General features: G+C 45.0%; 2 protein-coding genes across 3 annotated transcripts in view; one reads left to right on the plus strand and one right to left on the minus strand.

The window, feature by feature from the left end:
• Window positions 1-6132, plus strand: part of mpped1 (metallophosphoesterase domain containing 1) — a 46851-nt gene extending 40719 nt beyond the window's left edge. For both annotated transcript variants that reach the window (XM_031582546.2, XM_031582547.2), the window contains 3 exons: window positions 677-792; window positions 2263-2376; window positions 3550-6132. In XM_031582546.2, coding sequence (XP_031438406.1) covers window positions 677-792; window positions 2263-2376; window positions 3550-3668 — 349 coding nt within the window. In that variant the 3' untranslated portion in view covers window positions 3669-6132. The remainder of the gene's footprint in view (window positions 1-676; window positions 793-2262; window positions 2377-3549) is intronic.
• The window catches only part of LOC105896701 (EF-hand calcium-binding domain-containing protein 6-like), a 32974-nt gene continuing 16322 nt past the window's right edge, over window positions 5849-22500 (minus strand). Inside the window, exons 13-30 of the mRNA XM_042710163.1 lie at window positions 20662-20822; window positions 19455-19577; window positions 18967-19123; window positions 18382-18484; window positions 16932-17062; window positions 16433-16659; window positions 14763-14826; window positions 14321-14439; window positions 14037-14195; window positions 13475-13630; window positions 12838-13039; window positions 12315-12506; window positions 11509-11736; window positions 10171-10383; window positions 9610-9778; window positions 9325-9509; window positions 7742-7888; window positions 5849-7529 (exon numbers count right to left, since the gene is read on the minus strand). Of these exons, the coding sequence (XP_042566097.1) occupies window positions 7407-7529; window positions 7742-7888; window positions 9325-9509; window positions 9610-9778; window positions 10171-10383; window positions 11509-11736; window positions 12315-12506; window positions 12838-13039; window positions 13475-13630; window positions 14037-14195; window positions 14321-14439; window positions 14763-14826; window positions 16433-16659; window positions 16932-17062; window positions 18382-18484; window positions 18967-19123; window positions 19455-19577; window positions 20662-20822 (2859 nt within the window). The 3' untranslated portion in view covers window positions 5849-7406. The remainder of the gene's footprint in view (window positions 7530-7741; window positions 7889-9324; window positions 9510-9609; window positions 9779-10170; window positions 10384-11508; window positions 11737-12314; window positions 12507-12837; window positions 13040-13474; window positions 13631-14036; window positions 14196-14320; window positions 14440-14762; window positions 14827-16432; window positions 16660-16931; window positions 17063-18381; window positions 18485-18966; window positions 19124-19454; window positions 19578-20661; window positions 20823-22500) is intronic.

A 22500-nucleotide genomic window follows, 5' to 3' on the forward strand; every position in this document is an offset into this window, starting at 1 on the left:
CACTACCCCCTCTTTCCTCTTTCCTCTTTCCTCTTTCTCTCTCTCTCTCTCTCTCTTCTTTCCCCTCTATCTGTCTGTCCGTCTCTCTTTCTCTCTCTATGGCTCTCCAACATGCTCTCTCTATCCCCCTTCCCATGTTCTACTCTTCCTTTCAATCTGGAATGTTCTGAAAGCCGTGACGTGCTGACATGCTCTTGATCAAAGAGACAGCTGGCTTTAGCATTGCCATTTCATCACTTATGCAGATGTTTACTTATTAATTTATGATACCTGGGCTTTTTTTTTTGTCTTCCCTGAGGTGTTGTCAAGAAGCTCAAAGTCTGCGACTTCTTGGCGTTCTCTTCCTTTCTCACACACTCACAAACACACACACACACACACACATATTCAGAAGTGTCAGATTACCCTCCATGTGGTGTTTCCTAATCTGGGTGCGGAGGATTAAGATTAGTGAGCAAGAGATCATAGCACCACAGGGGGCAGTGATGAAGATGATGGTGAAGATGATGGTCATGGTTGTCAGGCAGCATCTGGAGTTCACTAAATAACTAACACTGCTTTCTCTACTCTTTATTTGTGTGTGTGTGTTTAATGTATGGATGCATGTATGTATGTGTTCTTGCTTGTGTGCGTGTGTGTGCGTGTGTGTGTGTGTGTGTGTCTTTGTGTGAGGCAGGCAGCCGTGGTATTATGGATGGGGCTTTAATCTCCCGAGGGGACAGGCTCTGCTGGACAAATGGAACCAGATCCCAGACAACACAGACATCCTAGTGACACACTGCCCTCCTCTGGGTGAGTAACACATACACACACACACACACACATACGCATGCATATACATACATGCACACGCACACATGCATACACACACGCACACATATACGCACGCATGCACGCACACACATACATGCATACACACACACATACGCATGCATGGACATATGCACGCACGCACACAAATACATGCACACATGTATACAGACAGACACACACACACACGCACTATACTTTTTGCATTAAACCAGAGACATATTATTAAGCAGCACAAACTATTTTGATATGCAGGCCTACATACACACAACACAGAAATTCAACCATGCAGTCATTAACACACCAGTGCCGTCTCTCTTGTTGATTTGAGTTGTAAGTGTGTGTTTGTTAAGGTGTTCTATATGCGTTTGTGTGGATGTGGGTGCCCGTGGGTATATATGTATACAACATGCATCCGTGAGTTCGTGAGCATATCTGTGTGTGTGTGTGTGTGTCTACGTGTGTGTGTAGCTGCGAGTATTGGGCAGATGGAGTTGCTACACCAGGCTGCTAATGCGTGCAGCCTGGAGACGCTGTTCGCAGTGCGGCAAATCCCGCCGCTTCCACACCATGCCATAAAACACACACACACACACGCACGCGTTCACCGAAAAACAGCGGCACACGCTTATTTACACCTTGAGGAAGTTGTTGTGAGAAACCAGATGCTTCCGTCTTCCTCACAACACTGACCAATATATTTGCAACTCGGGTTGTGTCTCTCTGTGTGTGTGTGTGTGTGTGTGTTTGTGCACTCTTAAAAATAAGAGCGATGAGCTCAGATAGAGTGTATGTATGTGTGTGTGTTTTATATTCGTGTTTTATAGGAACGTCAGTGGGGGTTTTTGTGGACTCAGCAAAATCCCCCATTCATGGGGCCAGTAAATCAGTCTCCGTCTCTCCCTGTCTACTTAACTCTCTTACCCTCCCATTCTCTCTCTCTCTCCCTCTTCTGTCTCACAAGCTCCTTCTTTTTTTCCCCTCTGCTTCTGTCTGCCCTGCTCTCTTTTTTCCCCTTCTTTCACTCCTTTTTCTGTCTTTTTCCTTCTCTCTCTGATTTATCTTTTCTCACAGCGGGGGGTTTGCGCTTGATGTGGCGCGGCAATGCAGACTGTTTTCTGTTGGATTTACATTCTTCTATGTAGACTCTCTCGCTCTGTCTGTGTGTGTGTGTGTGTGTCAGTATGACAGCCATATTGTGCATGTCCTTGTGTCAGTCTGAACGTGGATTTTTTTTACAATGCATGTGTTTGTGAGTGCTTATTCAAAGGTGTGATGAGACTGCCGGTGCAAGTTTGTATCTAGCATACATTAAACTAGGTCTGTGTAGACCAGTGAGTGTGTGTGTGTGTGTGTGTGTGTGTGTGTGTGTGTGTGTGTGTGTGTGTGTGTGTGTGTATGTTTGAGTGGGGCATGTTGTAGACTGTGCTCTGTGCCTCTCGTACCACACAGGCTTTCTGGACTGGGTGCCCCGGAAGATGCAGCGCGTGGGCTGCGTGGAGCTGCTCAACACGGTGCAGAGGAGAGTCCAGCCCAAACTGCATGTCTTCGGACACATCCACGAGGGTAACTCTCTCACACACACACACACACACACACACACACACACAGCCACGACTACTGTCAGCAACCAGCCATGGTCTTTCTATGGTATTTGTAGTCAGCTCTTGTTGGACAGGAGCAAGAGACATTGGGGAACATGGGGAAGGTTTATGTAACTGTATTTCAACCACTAGTGCCAATGGGCACTGAAGAAGCATCACATTAAATTCACTGACCTTGAAACAGCCTCAGCCCTAGAATTTTATATGCTTGTATGTACAAGTGTGCACATATGAATGTGCGCATGCGTAAATATGAATGTCTATGTGTGTGTGTGTGTGTGTGTGTGTGTGTGTGTGTGTGTGTGTGTGTGTGTGCCCCTCATGCCATGGCCTGGGCTCTGAGAAGCTGTGTTTTGAGGTTAGGCGGGCAGGGGCAGCTCTCCTGGAACAGCACGGCCCCTTAGAAAGCTCCAGATTAGAAACTAGATCAGATTCTCACCAGCACCAGAGTAAATTTAGCTGTGCCAGTCTACAGGCGCCTGAGCGTTGCCATACTACCTCTGCTGTCTGTCCTCAAAAGAATCAAAGAAGAAGAGAGAAGAATCAGAAATTATAATAATGAAAAAAAAAAGAACTATAAAAGCGTTCGTTCTGTGTCACGTTTATAGATCTAGATCTGGTAAAATACTTTGATCCTGACACACTAACACAATTCATTAGTGATATTAATACATTTATTGATGTTTTTCGTTGATGTGCTTGATTATATCATGGCAGTTCACAGAGACATGGTGAAATTGTTTTGAATGAATGTGCTTAAAATCTCCATGAGCTCATTTGACTCAGCAGGACGTCTCAGGGGAGTGTTCTACTTCATGTATTAACCATACAATTAAAAACTATAGATTTCTCAAAAACATAAAACACAACACACACATTCTACGCAGAACCCTCTGATTAAGGCCTGTTCATTCCTGCGTGGAAAATATTTCAGTAACAACTTTATACTTATGCTTTTTCAGCTGCATTTTGAATGGTAAAAACATCTACTAAATGAATATAAATAAATGTGCTATCCTTTTGAAGAGTGTGTTTGCACTTTAACTCATTGGTGCATATCCGTGTGTGTATGTGTGTGTTTGTTTGCATGTGTGTGTGTGTGTGTGTGTGTGTGTGTGCCCGTGCACACCCTCAGGTTACGGCATGATGACGGACGGCACCAGCACCTACATCAACGCCTCCGCCTGCACCGTCAACTTCCAGCCCATGAACGCGCCCATCGTCTTCGACCTGCCCAATCCCAGGAGCACATGATTGGACACTCAGGCCCTCCCTTCCCTCCCCCCCCCCCACTCCCCACCAATCAGGGTCCTAATGTATGGGTGGGTGGGTTTGGTCTTGTACATAATATCCCTGGCTGGATGGACGCTGTTACCAGGCTCTGTGTCAGCCCCCGCTTTCATGCCCCCCTTATTTTGTGTAGTGGATGTCTGTCCTGAACCCCCTGAACTCTGTCTGGACTGCAGTGGACCGACTCATAGCGTCACGGCCCCCTGAGAGAGTGGACAGCCAGACCCTCTCAGTACCGAGTTCTGGACTTTTCATTGCACTTCTATCGGCCCGACAATCTGTGCTGTGTGTCTGAGTGTTTTATGAGTGGGTGTGTGTGTGTCGGTGTGTGTAGGTGTCGGTGTTTGAGTGTATGTGTGTGTGTGTGTTGGTGTGGGTGTGCGTGGGGTTCTGGGCTCTCTGGCCTGCCGGAACTCGGGGAATGCAAGACCATCCTAGCATCCCTTTCTCTTTTGCCGTCTTGTTTTTCCACTTTCTCGTTTTACTGACTACAGACCGCATGAAACTATACCAGTGTCTACGACTCTGGAAATATCACAGGTGCAACAAGTGTCCTCCTCTTTTACATATCTCTCAGTCACTCTCTTTCTCTCTCTCTCTTTCTCCCTCTCTCTCTCTCTCTCTCTCTCTCTCTCTCTCTCTCCCCATGTGTCTGTGATGGGGGCAGAACAGTACTGAATGTCAAATAATACTGATCCCACCAGATGAATGAGCTCATCTTCTCTCTCCTCTTCTTTCTGCCCTCTTACTCTCCCCGCTCATGACATCTTTCTCCCGTTCGGGGTCCATTCATTCCTGTCATTGTTCCTTTAAGTGCTTGACAGGCCTGCAGTACTTTAGATAACCTGGGACTGGAAGATGATGGTGTAACTGTATGGGCTAGATAGTTTTTCGCAGGGACTTCTATGTAATGTACAGTAACTGTCAATGTAACTGGAAAAAAAACAGAAAATACTGCGGTATGGCTTCAAATACTTAAATGTTCTTTTGTCTGTACTTCTTGTGAATATATTTATATAGATTTTCGTCTCTAAATGAATGTTTGGTTTGAAACGTAAGTGCAGAGACGTGTGTGTGTGTACATGAAAAAACGTTTCCCCCATTTAGAGGTCATGAACTCTCTCCTCAGATGTCGGTAGTGTTTGCTCGAGGCAAGCGCCCTCGAGAATGTACCTCAGAACCCACTAGGATCCGGCGCAGCCCCCACTGGAGAATCAAAGGCTCCCTGATAACAAGAACGCATCGCACTTTGATCTGCGTGCCCCCCCCCCTACCCCAACACCACCACCACCACCACCTCAGCCTCCGCAATAATTTATTTAACGTTCCTCCCAGCTATCATTTACTCTTGTGTGTGTCTCTTAATTCTGCTGACTGGGCTCGCGGCTGGCGGGTGGCACGGTGCGGAGGGGTGTGGAGGGGTGAAGATGGTGGTGTGTGTGTTGAGGGTGCAGAGCAGATGTGTGATGGAATGCCGCGGCCATGGATGGCCGAGCTTGTTGGATGTGTGTGTGTCTGCCTCCTGCTCTTGTAGAGACTCTGGTGGTGGATCTAGTAGAGGAGAGATGAGGACAGACTGCCGGCACTGACTGATGTTGAAATTTAACATCACTCGCCAGACAGTTTCATCAGTGTCTGTGTGTGTGTCTGTGTGTGTGTGTCTCTGTGTGTGTGTGTGTGTGTGCGTGCGTGCGTGCATGTATGCATTACTGTGCTTGTGTGCATCTTCAGAGAAAGGTTGAAGGCTTTCCTCCGTGAGCCAGAGGGGAAAAAGCCGGAGGATACAAAAGTGTTATGAAAGAGAGAGCGTGAGAGGGAAGCGAAAGGAAGTGAGAGGAAGAGAAAGAAGAAAAACAGCAAAAAAAAAAAAGAAGATAAACTGATGATGACAGACTGACAGCTGGGAGTCTTGGTTCTCCTTTTCATCTTTAAAAAACAGTTTTTGTACGTGTCTTTATTTGTACGACTGTTTGCCTTCGGTCAAATGTAGACTTTTTTTCTCTTGCTCTCTTTTAAGTCTCCTGTATTTTCTGCGCTTGTGTTCTGTGTTCTCCTACTTTTCTTTGAGCAATTACTGTCGGCGGGTTTGTTGTTGTGTTTTTCCTGGTCAGATCCTAGGGGCATGCTGTTCTGAATTTAAATAGTTTTTATTTTCCTTTTTTTTGCTATTTGTGTGACAATCTTTTGTGTTTGCGTGCCATCGACGTCGGAGATTGACTACTGAAATGTTTTCATTCATTTCCGATGAATGATGTGAGATATTTTCTAAAAGCTCTGTATATGCGATGAAGACAAAACAAGTTGCTGTGGTCGGCCTCGGTGGGAGCCGAGGCCAAACAGGAGCTGTAACTTTCTTAAAACTCCACGCATTCAGTTCTCAGAGATATCATTTACACAAATTAAATTAAACCTTATCCGTACTCCTCGATTCTGTCTCCTTTTTCCTATCTCTCATTCACACACACACACACACACACACACACACACACACACACACACATATGTGCACACACATGAACATTTTCTTTTTTTCCTCTCAAAGTTGGCTATTTCTCCCCAGATTCTGTTTCTTCCCCCTATGCGAGAGGTGCACACACACACACATGCTTACACGCACACACACACACACACACACACACACACTATGCGAGAGGTGCGGTGGGGAAACTTTATCTCATACTCGCTCCTTTGTTCTTATCAAAGGGATCTGAATTTCATATCAATTATCCAAACGCGGACAAAAACTTAATTTGCGGCCGCGAGAACCCGACACAGTCTCTCTCCCTGCTCTCTCACTTTTCCACACCTCTACACATTCTAATGAAATCCTTCGTTCAAATAATTACACAAGTAATCCTGGGGGATGGAGTATAATTTCTTTCTAGGCTGGCTCTTACTGTTCCATTAAAACAAAGTCTCTCCTCTGCTCGTTCTTCCCGTCCTCTTTCCCTTTCTTCCCTTCTCCGTTTTCATCCCCCTTTCCTTCTCCGCTCTCCTCTTTCTTCCTCTCCTTACCTATCTTTATTTTTCCTCACTTATCCCTTTTTCCCCTTCTTCGTCTCCTCTTCGCCTCGCCCCCTCTCACCTCACCTCTCCTTCCTCTTCATTCCATTTTGCTGTAAATGTCCTCTGCTGTCAGTCTCCCTTTTTTGTCTCTCCCTCGTAAAAACTGGAGCGCTCTCGCAAATGACAAACGTCCCTCTGTCTTGCTGTCATCCCTCTTTCACTGCCTCTGACTCAACTCAACAAAGGCTGAGTTTATGGCATTTTAGGGCTGTTTAACACCCAACAGCGCCGCGTGCGCTTAAGAGTTTTAAGGGGATGGAGGCCGATGCATCATCCGCTAATGCACTGTAGCAAATTCGCGCTCAAAAGAAGTGTTTTGTTTAGTTTTTTTAAAGCAAGGAAACAGGTCGTAGTCATTCAGATTGCCTGTCATAGTGTTTTACTTAATCTGTAAAATATGGAATAGGACTGCTGATAATGAAAATGCCTGTCTTTCTTTGTTTTAGTGGGGTTTTGATTCTGCCCCTGGCTAAAAGTGGATAAATAGCATTAGCAGGACTGGATATCACAGTGTGGGGTCTCATCTATCAGAAAGCAGTGTGTGTGTGTGCATGTGTGTGTGTGTGTGTGTGTGTGTGTGTGCGTGTAAACATGCCGTATATCGGCTTCGCCAGCACCTGGAGACAAGATTGGCGCTCATCCCAGGAAGGTGCGGAGAAAATCGTTGTAGGATATCCTCCCACCAGCATCTTTCTCAAAGCAGGCCGCGAGATGGAGGAACTCATTCTCCGAGAGATTTACTCTGTGCTGCCGCAGCACCTGAAGCACAACACCGCCAACAAAACTTTACATTACAAAACAACATCCCCCCAAACCAAATCTGGATTGCATATAGTTTTATACAGTTTTATGTGTGTATGTGTGCATGTTGGACGTGTGTTTTGCTCCGGTAAAGAAAGCAGAATGTGGGTGTTAAATGCATTTGTATGTGTCTTTCTCTGAGTGTGTGTGTGTGTAAGACACATTCTCACCTTCCTGAAGACTGGTAAGGATATAGTCCCATTGCGGTCGTGGTCCTGCACTGCAAAGCTCTGTCTCATGGACCTCCAGCACTGTTGGACGGATTCATTCATCCTCAGAAGGGCCTCAGCAGACTGATCACTCATTATGTCCAATGTCTGGAGAATTTAGGAGAAAAGAACAGCACAGCAATGTACACTATCATAATACAGACAACATTCGTTTTGTATACCACTAAATATTGGTAGAAGTATACCAAAGTAGAAGTATTAATAGTACATACCATCGTTTACTGTGTTATACAGTGATATTGTGTAGAGACTATGCTCGTACAGGCAGGTACACTTTAATAAACTCTTAAACAGCGATCTTGCAGTCAGGAACATCAGACACACACATGCACACTTTATTTCCTCCCACACAAAGCTCCACAGCCTCCCACTGTAAACGTGCAAATGTCAGTTTATGTTAATGTATACCTGGGACAGGCGGAAGCGATACCTTTGCAGTTTGTTCAGATAAACGTTTTACTGTTAAATGAGTCCCCGCAGAGCTCAGCCCGCACAGCAGGTCCCATTACCACATGAGAGACTACAAACCTTTCAAGCGACGACAAGACACACAGCAGTCACAAGCTAATGAGACTATCGCAGTGACAAGGAGTGCAGCGTCTCTAAACACGATCCCAAATAGGTCTGAACAGACACAGTGAGCATGAGGGAGAGCAAAAATAACTATTTCAATTTCTCCGTTTGAAAGGGAGTCTCTCTCGTTTTGCGTTGTCTTAACGTTCCTAGGAGAAAGAGTTTCGTCTTCCACCATGCAGTGAATCGGGAGCTCGGCGGTCCCGGACGGAGCGCTCTTAGGAAGTGTGCTCATGGGCCCTGGAGATGCCGGCCAACCGCGAGCTTGTATCTTGTCGCAGTTTTTTGGAAGGTCGATTACTGAGGGTTGCCAGATTTGTCCTCACCCACCCACTCTTAATGTGGCTTTTGGGGGTGGGTGTGGGGGCTCTGTTCAGCTGCTCCGTGGGGAGTCTCGCAGAACCAGCCCACCCCCTCGCTCTTTGTTCGTCGACGGCCGTCCTCGGCGCCAGAAAAGACTAAATCTCCCAATTCTGTCATCAAGGAAGTGTCAGAACAGAGCCCGAGGGTGGGAGGTCCCTGCTGAGTTTTTACCCAATCTGGCACCCGCCCTCATTCACCCCACCAACCCCCCTCCCTTGCTTGCTCTTGGTGTGTCTCTCTAAAGCAGCCTTGTCAGGGAGATAGCGGCCATTTTATATCTTGTCTTTTACAGCAAGGCGTAAGAATGGTGAAAGTGTTTTCCCACGCCTCTCCAAAACTTTTCTTCTCTTCAAGGTAAACACGACTGATAATAAACTCATGAATCGTGTCCTAACACTCGTATATTGGGAGCAAAGCGATACATATAACACAGGGAGCGTGGCCATATTGTATCCTGGCATAGTCACAGTGCAGGCACGGCTGTTTCCCTTCATGTGATCATGTCATCGTGTTTCTTTGTAGAAGATAGAGTACTTAAGATTTAGGAAGACGCGTGTGTGAATATTTGCAGAATGATGTCTCAGTACCTGCATGTTGATTGTGGGGAGTTTTGGCTGCTCAAAGGCCTGTTTGGGCTGAGGACGCAGGAAAAGCACAAAGTGGCGCAGGAAGTCTGGGTAGGACACCTGCCCGCTCTCCTGCATGTCATACTTCAAGGCCAGCTGCTTAAACTCTTGGTCTGCTAGGTCGATGTGCAGGTCCTTAAGGATTTCTGCCAAGAAAACAATAATGGCCACACATGTTTTGATATTAGTACGGACTGGCTCAGAAGAGCGCCACCAAAAGCAGAATCTCACTGCTGGCACAAATACCCATGAAGCTGCGCTGGCTGATCTGGCCACACCGCTGCTGGTCCTCCAGCCTGCACCGCCAATGGATCTCCTTCCAGCAGCAGCGCACGCGGCCCTGGATGCGTCGCTCCGTGGCCCCGCAGTCCAGCAGGGGGCAGGAGCGAGGCCGGCGCCTCTGGCCCCGCTCAAACTGCAAGGCAGAAACACAAAGCCATTCTGTCTCACATCACCCTCATTTAACTCACACAGATGTAAAGGATGACACTAGAAAAAAAAAGAAAAAAACAGTTACCGTGTGACAGGAATGAATCTGTCAGGGACATGGTGGAGGTCTATAGTTTTTGCTTAAACATTTTTTAATAGGTGTAACAGACATTTTTATATACAGAGTACCAACATGAAAAACATGTAATTAAAAAATATATGGGCAGCAAACGTTCCCTGGAGTAGAACAATTCAACAGGGGGAAGAAAAAAACATAGTGTGGTGAAAGACACAAAGAGGAAAAACATGAGTTCAAACAATTTTTTTTAAGCACAAGGTGCATTTAAGAAAGTGAATCAAATATTGCAGACTCCGTACCTTGGAGATGTGAGAGCCACAGAGCGCAGTCTTGGGTCGTGGTGGGAGGAGTGGTGCCTGGACATCCACAGGACTCGTGGCGATATCAGGCACTGATGGTGGTGCTGGGGATGGTGAGAGACAGGGCTCCGCCGCACTGAAGCACTTCAGAAAAGTTCGGTAGTCCAGATCACCGCGCTCCGTCAGAGGCAGCTGCTCCCACAGCCACTCAAACTAAAACAATAATATATATTATATTATACTGTATATCATATATATCGCATATAGCCCATAGATTATATATCATATATATCGCATATAGCCCATAGATTATATATGCCTCATGACCTTGGACCCCTACTCACCACCATGCTTCACCAGATCAGGTATAGCAATATTATTTTAATTTTTTTAAATAAATGACATTTCTCACAATTCATATCAAAAACTAAATTGAACAGTTTAGTTGGAAAATACTATTTCAACCCCCTCTTTTGGGGTTCTGAAACTAACATATCCCATGTAGACGTTCACATAGTGATCAGAAGAGGGATGAGCTGAATAGCCATCGGATTTGACTCGTTGCATTCAGAGTGTTGAAGCATATGGAGCAACATGGCGGCGCTTCTGTTTATACACTCAGGAGCTTATCAGAATGTAAAGCATGAATACAGTTGGGGATTTTCAGGCAAGCTTAAAAAGTGGATTTCTTGCTGTGCCTGTGTGTGTGTGTGTGTGCCTGTGTGCAAGCATGTATGTGTGTGTGTGTGTGTGTGTGTGTATGTGTGTGCGTGTAAGCATGTGTGTGTGTGTGTGTGTGTGTTTGTGCGTGCGTGTGTGTGTGTGAAAGCATGTATGTGTGTGTGTGCGTGTAAGCATGTGTGTGTGTGTGCGTGTGTGTACAGGCATGTATGTGTGTGTGCTTACACAGACTACACTGAATAGATCACACCTCAGATCCCCCCTGCATGTGGCAAAAAGGATCATACATCAGGCAGGCTAACCGGATTACCCCCCTGTGAAGAGACTGCTAATTGCTGATGCTAGGTATTACACTAAGTCATAAGCAAATGCCTGGATCAACCGAGTTGGCAGCTCACATATACTATTGGATTTCTTCTTCTTCTCTTTTTTGCATTTCTGTCTTTGCCTCTTTTCCTCCACATTGGGTGCTGGAATGTACATACGTCTAACACGGTCACAGATTGTGTGATTTTGTAAAATTACCATTATGTAAAACTCTTTGTGTACCAAAAGCTAGGTCTGGAAATACAAAGACAAGTATGTACGAGTTATTTACTGTATGTTGTGTAGATCAGTGTATTAGACAGCATAGATGTTAGCCTTGTTGTGTCTTACCTGCTCAGGTGAGAGGAAGTGGAGGTTGTGGTCAGAGATGTCCCTGAAATCGTCTTTACTGATGGTACCACAGTTAGTGGGGTCCATGTCCACCATCTCCATGGTGATGGAGAAGAGACGCTCAGAGACAACCCCATGCACATATTCCAAAATCTCGCTGTCCGGCAGAGATTGGAACTGGAAAGGGGTGTAAGCTTTCGTCTCTATGATCAAATTTCTCTCTGGTGCCTGCCGAGCACACAACAGCGTTCACAGACACACACAACAATGTTCACACACAACCCCGCACAAACACACAAAAATGTTCACACACAACCCCTCACAAACACACAACAGTTTTCAAATACAACCCAGCACAAACACACAACAGCGATCACACACAACCACACACAAACACACAACAGTGTTCACACACAACCCCTCACAAACACACAACAGCGTTCACACACAACAGTGTTCACACACAACCCAGCATAAACACACACAACCCCGCACACACACACAACAGTGTTCACACACAACCCTGCGCACACACACAACCCCCCACACACACACACAACAGCGTTCACACACAACCCAATACATTTAATTTACTAATTTAGCAGACGTTGTTCTCCAACTACTTGGACCAATATGCCAGGTATACTTGCAAATAAATATGTGTGCTCACTGGGAATTTGACTTACAGTTAGGTGCTGTTAGCACCTTACTCAACCACCTGAGCTACAGTTTTACAATTAACTGTATGCTATGTCCTCCTGGAGTGGGACAAAGAGGCGCTAATGGAAGGCTGTGAGGTAATTAACCTTGCTGTTGAGATTGAACTGGTGCAGGAAATTTCTCCAGCACACAGCGTTGTTCTCCCAGTCCAGCACCAGTCGGCTGAGCAGGCACCGGTACTGGCAGTTCGACAGCCTGGCACAGAAGAATTCCAGAACCCGACGGAACTCCAACGAGGAAAGCGTGCCACGACCATCGCGATCAAATGATGAGAACACCTAGAAACCATATTATACATACATGTTCCCCCCTCACACACGCAGACCTCTACATATGGTCAAGGGTTGCATATACAACACAGAATGCATATACTGCAACTACAAACACTATTCATCTTTGTGTTGTGGAGTGATGGAGTGAGAACTAGTGGATGAGTATACCAACTTGTGTGTGTTTGTGATCTTTACCTTGTTGAATATATATATATGTGTGTGTGTGTGTGTGTGTGTGTGTGTGTGTGTGTGTGATCCTTCCCTTGGGTAGTGTGTGTGTGTGTGTGTGTGTGTGTGTGTGTGTGTGTGTGTGTGTGTGTGTGTGTGTGATCCTTACCTTGTGGAGTGTGTGTACTGAGGTGGTGACCAGCTCGCTGATTCTCTGGATGGCTCTCTCTGGGCTCAGCGCCTCCAGGTTCTCAGTGGGAGAGGGTGAGGGGGTGGAGCAGCCTGCCTTCAGCTGCTGTGCTGGGCCCAGCTCAAACGCCCTCAGGAAGTTCAGCCAGTGCAGACCCCCAGCCACCACTTTCACCTTCAGACTGGCACAAAAACAAACCAGTTGGTGTGTGTGTGTGTGCGTGTGTGTGTGTGTGTGTGTGTGCGTGTGTGTGTGTGTGTGTGTGTGTGGGTGTGTGTGTGTGTGTGTGTGTGTGTGTGATTACAAGACAGAGGGCCCTACTTTCTTTGACAGGCAATGAGAAACAAGCAAATTATGATGCACATGAACCAAAGCTCGCGTGGAGTGTGGGAGCATTGCACTGACCCACCCATGTCAGGATCTTGTTCTTGATATTTAATTAGCAGAATTATTTATTAAATTAGCTTTAGTTAAATTAGACTTTGCTTGATGCTTTGCTCATTGCCAGTTGCCCGTCAATGAAATTAGGGCCCAGAGAGAGAGAGAGAGAGAGAGAGAGGGGAAAAAAGAGAGAGGGCTATAAAGTCTTCCCATTAACATGTCAACGCTGATGTACCTGTGTAGGAGCTGGGTGAGCTGCTCTCTCTCCACACTGCAGCCATGTTGCTGAAGCACACGGAGCAGGTCCTCCAGTCGCACTCTCCCATCCCTCCCCATCTCCTGGCGGGACAGAGCCGAGCTTATCTCATGGTAATGGCGCCTGATCAGGTCCCTGCACAAAAGAACCAGAACCACTTAGGCAGATGAAGACCGTCCACCTGTTCTTCTTTAAGCAGATTTACATTTACATTTAGTCATTTAACAGACGCTTTTATCCAAAGCGACGTACAAGGGAGAGAACAATCAAGCAACGAGCAATAGAGACCTAGTGTAACAATAAATACTATTTTACATTAAAAAAAAGTGCAGGAATGCAACTACTGTAAGTGCAAGTTAAGTACTAGTAGAAGTGCAAGTTAGGAAGGGAGGTGCTCTCTGAAGAGTTGGATCTTCAAGAGCTTCTTAAGAGTGCAACTGGACCCAACAGTACGAGTAATAAGTACTGATTATAAAGACTACGACATCCTATAGTTTGGCTTAACAAAAATAGCAACAGCCATAGCATACTGTACTCTTACCCAATGTCCTTCAGCGATACCCCTGACTGACCAGGTCTGGGATTGGCTGAGTTGAAAGAAATGACATGCACTGGTCTACTGATTTCATTTGTAGGGTCTAACTTCAACTTCTCCTGAAACTCGGAGAGGATGATGTAGCCTTTGCCAGTAGGATCATATCTGTAAGAGACCGTCAAAACGCTGTCACATTCTTATCCTTGAATGCAAACGCTTAAAAGCAAATATATCAAACATGTCAGCCTGACTTCCTACAACGCAAATGAAGACACGGAAAATGTTCAGACCTCAACCACAGCGCTTGAAGTTCCTTTGGTGTGACTGGGAGGCCAAATGAGAAAACCAGGTTTTTGAAATCGTTCTTTAAAACAATTTGGACTCCATCATCTCCATAGTGACTCAGCTTCTATAGGGGGGAGAAAGAGGAAGTCAGATTGAAGCGAACAACCTTGGATTCTTTAGAAGATTAGCATTCTAACTAGTGAGATTAGATAGTAGATTAATGAACGCATAAGGCTACATCTAAATAAACGACACAAATATCTACTTCTGCTGGATTCCTCACATTCCCTTCCCTAGAGAGATATTATGACACTTCGGTCAATCTGTTAGGCAAACTCTTCCAGGGCAGTTTACTATTAACAGAAGCAGACTGAGGGTGGGTTTGTGGGCTGAATAGAAGGGGCACTGCCAGCATCCTTTGACATTTATGATGAATTGAACACATACCCTGGACATCTCAGGCCATCTGTAGATTGCATTGGTAACCAGAGTCTGATGAAGCTGTTCGAGTCTAGTAAGAGATAATGGCAACATCGCACACATTCACCAAGAAACAGCTTTGAATCTCAAATTGACATTTAAGGCAATTTCATGCTAAGAAACCTGGACTACAGGAATGGTTTACATTCAGCATGTACAAAGCATTGATTTTGTGTACAAAAAGTATATTATTTCTATATATAACTTCACCAGCTATTAGGGGTGTGAATCTCTCAAGAAAAAGACGACCTGATTCGTATCTCGAGACATGGGCACGATAAGATACAAGAAAACATGCATGTTGATAAAAAACGATTCAGTACGATTCAGTGTGATTCGATGCGATGCGATTCAATGCGATTCGATGCAGTTCAATAATTGAAAACACTGCGTTGTGAGGAAAACAATGGACCTCATTCTCGATCATTTTCTTAAATATCTTCTTCCCAACTTCGAAAGACCAACCTCAGAAAATATCTCTGCCGGATTCCTGAACGCCTGGAAATGTGTTCTTAAACCACCAAAGTGTTCTTAGCTGTGCACTGATTCTTTAATTGAACGCGCCTTCTCATGCACCTGAACTTGCATACAGAAACGCCCCGCCAGCTCCTTATAAGGGCATGCTATTGCAATGTGTGTGCACACTCCACAGGCAACAGGAAAGCAACTTTAGACTGATCAAAATCATGTCAAAGCCAGCACCGGTAAACCCAGACCTAATTTCACCGGTGCAGAGGTGGAGGTAGCCTACTGTTACAGAATATAGATGTGTCCATTCTATTCCACTATGGCTATATCCACGCGATTGAGTTTAGTGCTTATTTATTTATTCACTGTCATTTGGAATGTTTGTATAGTGCTTTTATTCATGTTAGGACATCACGATGGCTCGGTCTCGGAATCATGACTATAAATATTAAACATAATTGTTAATGATACAAATATTCTCCTATTTATTATTATTATAATTATTTAAATCCGAGGATGTCTGTAGAATCCTGAATCAACAACGATTTATCTTCCTTGGCTGAAGTAGCGTAGCTAGCATAGCATTGGCCATTGAAATGAATAGCGTAGCTAGCATAGCATTGGCAATTGAAATGAATGGCAGTTGTAATCTATATAATACCTCCAGTCAGAACAATGACAGCCTGTCATTGGCCAAAGCCCGCATAGCATAAGCCAATCAGGCTGTATTCTGACCGAAACAGTATACTGACAGAAACAGTCTGCTGGTGCACATGGGTACACCTCGGGGCGTTATTTGTGAGAATACAGCCTGATTGGCTTATGCTATGCGGGCTTTGGCCAATGACAGGCTGTCATTGTTCTGACTGAGATCAAATGCAACAGGTCAGCGAGTGAGAGTTAGCAATTTAACGGAGAGACAACCGCTTGTGAACCGGTTTATAACTTTTAAATCGGGCAAAGACCGGTTCATGTCATTTTAATACCGATACGGGACTTCACGCATCGATGTAGTCGTATCTTACACACTAAAAACGGATATCGATACGTATCGGTTATTTTTTACACCCCTACCAGCTACGCTACAGGAATGTAGACCACAGCAGCAGTACAGCTCTGGCCTAGTCTACTGCAGAACCGTGAGGCCTGGCCGATCATCAACTGCTCACCCATTGGCTGGCTGCAGAGCTAGTTTCTTGCCCTTTGATTGGACAATGCTCTGGAACTCAGGATAGCTAAGTCTTTTGCCAGGGCTGAACCCCAGCAGTCGCAGCAGGCGATTGTATTGAGGGTCCGTAGTGATGAAACCCAGGGTCTTGTGGAGCTGCTGGTAGTCACATGGGTATACAAAACTGTCCCGGTCTTTGTCCATGAGGCGGAAAGCCGAGAGAAGGCTCTAGACAAGATAATGACAGAAACAGTCTGCTGGTGTCTATATACAGTACATCATTCTGAGTTTGGTATAGCACATGATCATGGTTGTGTCTTCTGTTATCGTGTAATAAGATCTACTTGCCAAACACTGATCTGGTCTTGGATCTTGCATGGAAAATAATTATATTACTGCAATAATATTTGAATTGTCTAGTGGTTGTCCAATCAATGCAACCCTAGTCAGAAGTACTATGTGCCCCCGTGTGAGACAAATAAACAGATCAGTCATCTCACCCCATGGACCTCTGTGATTCTGTCCGACATCAGAGAGAGGCAATCCTCAGCAGTGAGGAGTCTGGCTGGAGCCTTGGCCTCTGGTTTATTCAGCATTGGGGCGGCTCTCCTCTGATGCGAGGCCAAACTCCCTGTACCAGCACACACACACACACACACACACACACACACACACACACAAACACACACACACACACACACACCATCATCACAGGAGCACTAACACATCAATCACCTCTGACTAAACTAGAATCAAAAACCAGTGAAGAACATCACACACGTGCCAGTCAGATCACAGAACATCATCATCAGTTCCAGAATGGGAAGTTTGCAAGGGGGCCTTGTTTCGTTAACCTATTTTTGGCACGCCTGCGTGGATATTTTCTAATAAAATCGTCAATACAAATATAGCTTTATTCACTATCAGTTCTGACGCTGCCTGATAGGGTTAGAGATTTTTGACAATTTTTTGGGGACGCACTCCGCAAATAGCAGTTTGATTCACAGTCAGCTCAATTTGTTTTGAGCAGGGATGGATATGTTACCAGTGAGTTAGCCAAATGAGACCAGTAAAGGAGTTTCTACATCACACAGGGTTCGTCTGTCATTTCTTTTCTCTCTCTCTCTCTCTCTCTCTCTCTCTCTCTCTCTCTCTCTCTCTCTCTCTCTCCTCTTGCTAATGCAGATGAAAAGGTAGATGATGTTGTGATATTAAAAACTCCAGCCTCATCTCCCAGTTAATCACTTTCCAGGACTTGCCAAAAAAAAAAGTCTCGTAACAGAGAAGCTTTTTGCACTTGCTTTTCAAACGCTAACTTTAGCGCTCGCACATGCTGCTAATGGGAGAGTTTTTTTTTAGAGAATACAAAATGAAAGAGATGTCCTGCTGCTTCCGCGGAGCATCCAGCGTACATAATTAGCCGGAACGTTGAGAAATCAAAATTATTCCATGTTTGGGCTCCTCTGTTTGCCGCTAATGAGATGCGGGGAACATGTGAACTATATTTACACAGCGAATCATTTCTCCAATGACTCATGAAGCAAAAAATGAGAGAGAAAGAGAGAGAGAGAGGGAGGAAGAAAATATGATTTTGTAATGGTGAAGTGTGCGGTTGTGTGTGTTTGTGTATGTGTGTGTGTGTGTGTGTGTGTGTGTGTGTTTGTGCGTGCTGTTGAATGTAAACATACTTAAGTGTATGTGAGAATTAATTGTTTGCGTGTTTGGTAATGTGTACTGAATGTACCAGTGCATGAGGTTGTGTGTGTCCAAAAGCACACGTGTCTTTGCATGTGGTTGTGTGTGTGTGTGTGTGTGTGTGTGTGTGTGTGTGTGTGTGTGTGTGAGCGTGTGTGTGTGTGAGCGTGTGTGTGTGAGCGTGTGTGTGTGTGTTTTCATGGTGGCGGATCTCGTGTGTGTCGTAGCAGGGGCATGTTGTTGGCTCTCCCTCACCAGAGTATTTACTCAGGAGCTCTGAACAGAAGATTTTCCCATCCATAAAGCCCAGGGTCTGCAACTGCCTTTCATCCACTGATAACCTGTAGTCCTGCAATATCTGAACACACACACACACACATGTTGAGAGAGTGCGCTCACATAGATCCACACACAGATCACACACACACACACACACACACACACACACACACACACACACACACACACACACACACACACTACAGAGTAAATACATACAGAAGCCATTACTTTGAACTGTGATTGTTGCACGTGTGTCGCACAAAAGCACTGGGTTTATGACGCTCGTGTTTATCGCTACGGCGCGCATCAAAGGGGCAATTTTCATGTAAATCTCTGTACACATGCCTCCTACATCATTCTCTCGCTGTTGCTCTAACCACTGTGTCTGTGCGCACGTCGAGTGACCTGCACGCCACCCCACACAGAAGCGAACTGAAGCTTAGCAGAGACATGAAAAGCTTCCCATATGCACCACACAGACTCTCTCACAGACGATGTTCAGCCATATGCCTCCACCTTGATATCAAAACCCAGCAGGGCTGCTCGTCCCGAACTCACCTTCTTGAATTCCGACACAGTCAGGGTTCCGCTGGGTTTGGTCGCTGCCGGGGGGAGGCAGTCGCTAAGGGTGAGGGAGATGAGGTTGAGCCTCTCTTTGAGCCTCCACAAGAGATCATCAGCTTCCTTTGCATGGGGACCCGAGGAGGACTCCCTCCTGTCAGACAGAATACATGTACTGTGAGGGCAGATGATCAGAGTCGAGACCCAGAAGAGAAATGGGGAAGTGTGATGGTTTGGGCAAACACCCTCACAAGGCAAAAGCTTAATCATTCTAACATCGTAATAAGGGTATGAACTAGGCTAGGCCTGGTACTGTATCCTCCTGCTAACCGGCTGATTCTTTCTTTCTTTCTTCCTTCCTTTCTTTCTTTCTTTCTTTCTTTCTTTCTTTCTTTCTTTCTTTCTTTCTTTCTTTCTTTCTTTCTGTCTGTCTGTCTGTCTGTCTGTCTGTCTGTCTGTCTGTCTGTCTGTGTCTGTCTATGTACCTGTCTTTTGCGCACTGAGTCTTCAGATTGCTGTTTGTCCCTCTGTCACTGGCAGGCACCCCTAAGCGTTGTAGAAAGTGCTTGTATCGAACCCTGCCAGACTCGGTGCAAAGTTCACATAGCCTTTCCTCACAGAAACATACAAACCCAAACACATACAAAGAAGACAAACAATAAACATGGATATATATATACACTTCACGTTTACAAGGACACAACAGAGTTTACTTAGCCTGACGATGTCATACTCATAATTCTAGTCAGAATATGAGTCTGATACCGCTCCGTTGGACTGTGATTATGGGGCGTGTTTCAACCGAACCAGGAAAAAAAATGCCTCTTCGCTCAATTGGATATATCTAGAACCAATCAGAGCAACGTAGTATGACCATAACGTAGACCATGGGGCCAGCTGATACATTAAACTTTTACCGGATCCCGTAGGAAGGACGGCAAAAACATCTTTTCGATCGACAAATGCCTTGATCGCGTTTCTCTGTTCCTCTTTCAAAATGAATGTGCTGTCAATGTCTTCTAAAACAGACTCGAATTTCCACATTTCAGCTCTCCAACGGCAGCCATGTTTGTTGAAAACGAATTCACCCCAAAAGCTCTTTGGTGACGTGGTTGATTACGTTAGGGTTGATCATCTGTCCATCATCGTATAAAGCCCGCCCTGACAATTTGATTGGTCTATCTATCTCCTCACAGATTTTTGTGAGGAGATAATTTCTCCCCAACGGAGCGACACCAGACCGAACTTCCCGACCAAAAAATGTGTGGGCGTGGCTAAGTTCGTCTGGCATCCAGGCTAGAGTTTACTGGCACTGCGACTCAAATTCGAATCTCTCTCTTCACACATCACACTCTCTCATCACAAACAACTAACAAATTCTCCTCGTTCTGTCCACGCTTTCTTAATCACCACCTCACCTCAACAGCTCCTTGTTGCCTTTGATTTGTTTGATTTGACAGGTTGCTCTTTGAAATGGTCGCATAGTCAAAAATAGTTTGGAACATACACAGAAATAGTTTGGCACAATGTAACTAGGGTTTGAAATGATCAGCATTTCTAAAGCTATTGGATAGGTCTTTTTGTTTAGAATGGCTAACAGAAGAGAGGTAATTTATCCTATTTACATTACACTGTTTAAAATGTTAAGGTAAGACAAGGCATCAGAGACAGTATAGGTTTGTCTGCTCTCACCCGTTGAAGTGTTGGTCCGACAGAGGTAGGCCATGCTGCCGGATGACCTTTCTGAGCTCCTCCTGACGGACAGTCCCTCTGCCTCGCCGGTCCAGCTGGCCCAGAGCCAAGTTCACAGCCGCAGAAGACTTGCTCAGTTTGTCCCTCAGCAGCCCCTCTACCTGCAGTTCAAACAACATACCAACTTCACTTCAGTATACAGTGCCCTCCACAATTATTGGCACCCCTAGTGAATATGAGCAAAACAGGCTATAAAAAAATATGTCTTTGCTGTTTATCCTCTTGGTCTTTCACTCAAAATATTCACAAAAATCTTACCTTTTCATTGAAGCAAAATTATTGAAAGAAAAAAAAACTGTAGACATTAAATAAATATTTTTCCCCAAAACATGTGTGCCACAATTATTGGCACCCCTAGAAAAATCTTATAATTAAAATCTAACTGAAGTATATTTCCAGTCATGTTTTACATTTTTAAGTTCACCTGTTTGATAAGGAACTCTTAAGAGGTCAACCATGACTTCCTGTTCCACTGGCGAACAAATATGAGGTGACACAGGCCAAATTCCATTAGTCATTCATCACTATGGGAAAGACCCAAGAACACAGTGACAATGTGCGACGGAAAGTTGTGGAGCTGCACAAATCAAGAAATGGACACAAGTAAATCTCTAAAGAGTTGAAAATACCCATTTCCACTATCATGGAAATAATTAAGTAGTTTAAAGCGACAGGAGATGTTAAGAATCAGCCTGGAAGAGGACCTATCTGTAAATTGACCCCACGCACCGTGAGGAGGATGGTTCGACTGGCAAAAGAATCCCCAAGGATCACAGCTGGAGAATTGCAGAGGTAAATTGAGTCTTGGGTTCAGAAAGTCTCCAGAACTACCATCAGACGCCACCTCCATCACCACAAATTGTTTTGGAGGGTTGCCAGAAAAAAGCCTCTGCTGTCAATCAACAACAAACTAAAGAGCCTACAGTTTGCCAAATGTAAGTCAGACTTTCAATGGGACCGAGTTATATGGTCAGATGAGACCAAAATAAAGCTTTTTGGCAACAAACATCAAAGGTGGGTTTGGCGTAGACAGAAAGATAGCCATACAGAAGAGACCCCCATACCCAATGTGAAGTATGGTGGCGGATCTTTGATGTTGTGGGGCTGTTTTTCTTCCAAAGGCCCTCGACATCTTGTTAGGAGACATGGTATCATGAACTCCATCAAATACCAGCAGATATTAAATGAAAACCTAACAGCCCCCTCTAGGAAGCTTAAAATGGGCCGTGGTTGGACCTTCCAGCAGGACAATGATCCGAAGCACACCTCAAAATCAACACAAAAATTGTTCACCGACCACGGAATAAAGGTTTTGCCATGGCCATCACAGTCCCCCGACCTAAACCCCATAGAAAATCTGTCGGAAGAGCTGAAGCCGAGTATACAAGCGTTGACCTAAGAATCTGAAGGATCTGGAGAGATACTGTATGTAGGAATGGTCTCAGATCCCGTGCCTTGTGTTCACCAACCTCATCACACATTATAGGAGAAGACTCAGAGCTATTATCTTGGCAAAGGGAGGCTGCACAAAACATTAAATTAAGGGGTGCCAATAATTGTGGCACACATGTTTTGGGGAAAAATATTTATTTAATGTCAACAGTTTTTTTTTCTTTCAATAGTTTTACTTCAATGAAAAGGCAAGATTTTTGTGAATATTTTGAGTGAAAGACCAAGAGGATAAACAGCAAAGACATATTTTTTTATAGCCTGTTTTGCTCATATTCACTAGGGGTGCCAATAATTGTGGAGGGCACTGTATATCCTTCGTACAATCAA

This window comes from Clupea harengus, chromosome 16 (genome assembly GCF_900700415.2).
Source record: "Clupea harengus chromosome 16, Ch_v2.0.2, whole genome shotgun sequence".
In the NCBI taxonomy this organism is placed as follows: domain Eukaryota; kingdom Metazoa; phylum Chordata; class Actinopteri; order Clupeiformes; family Clupeidae; genus Clupea; species Clupea harengus.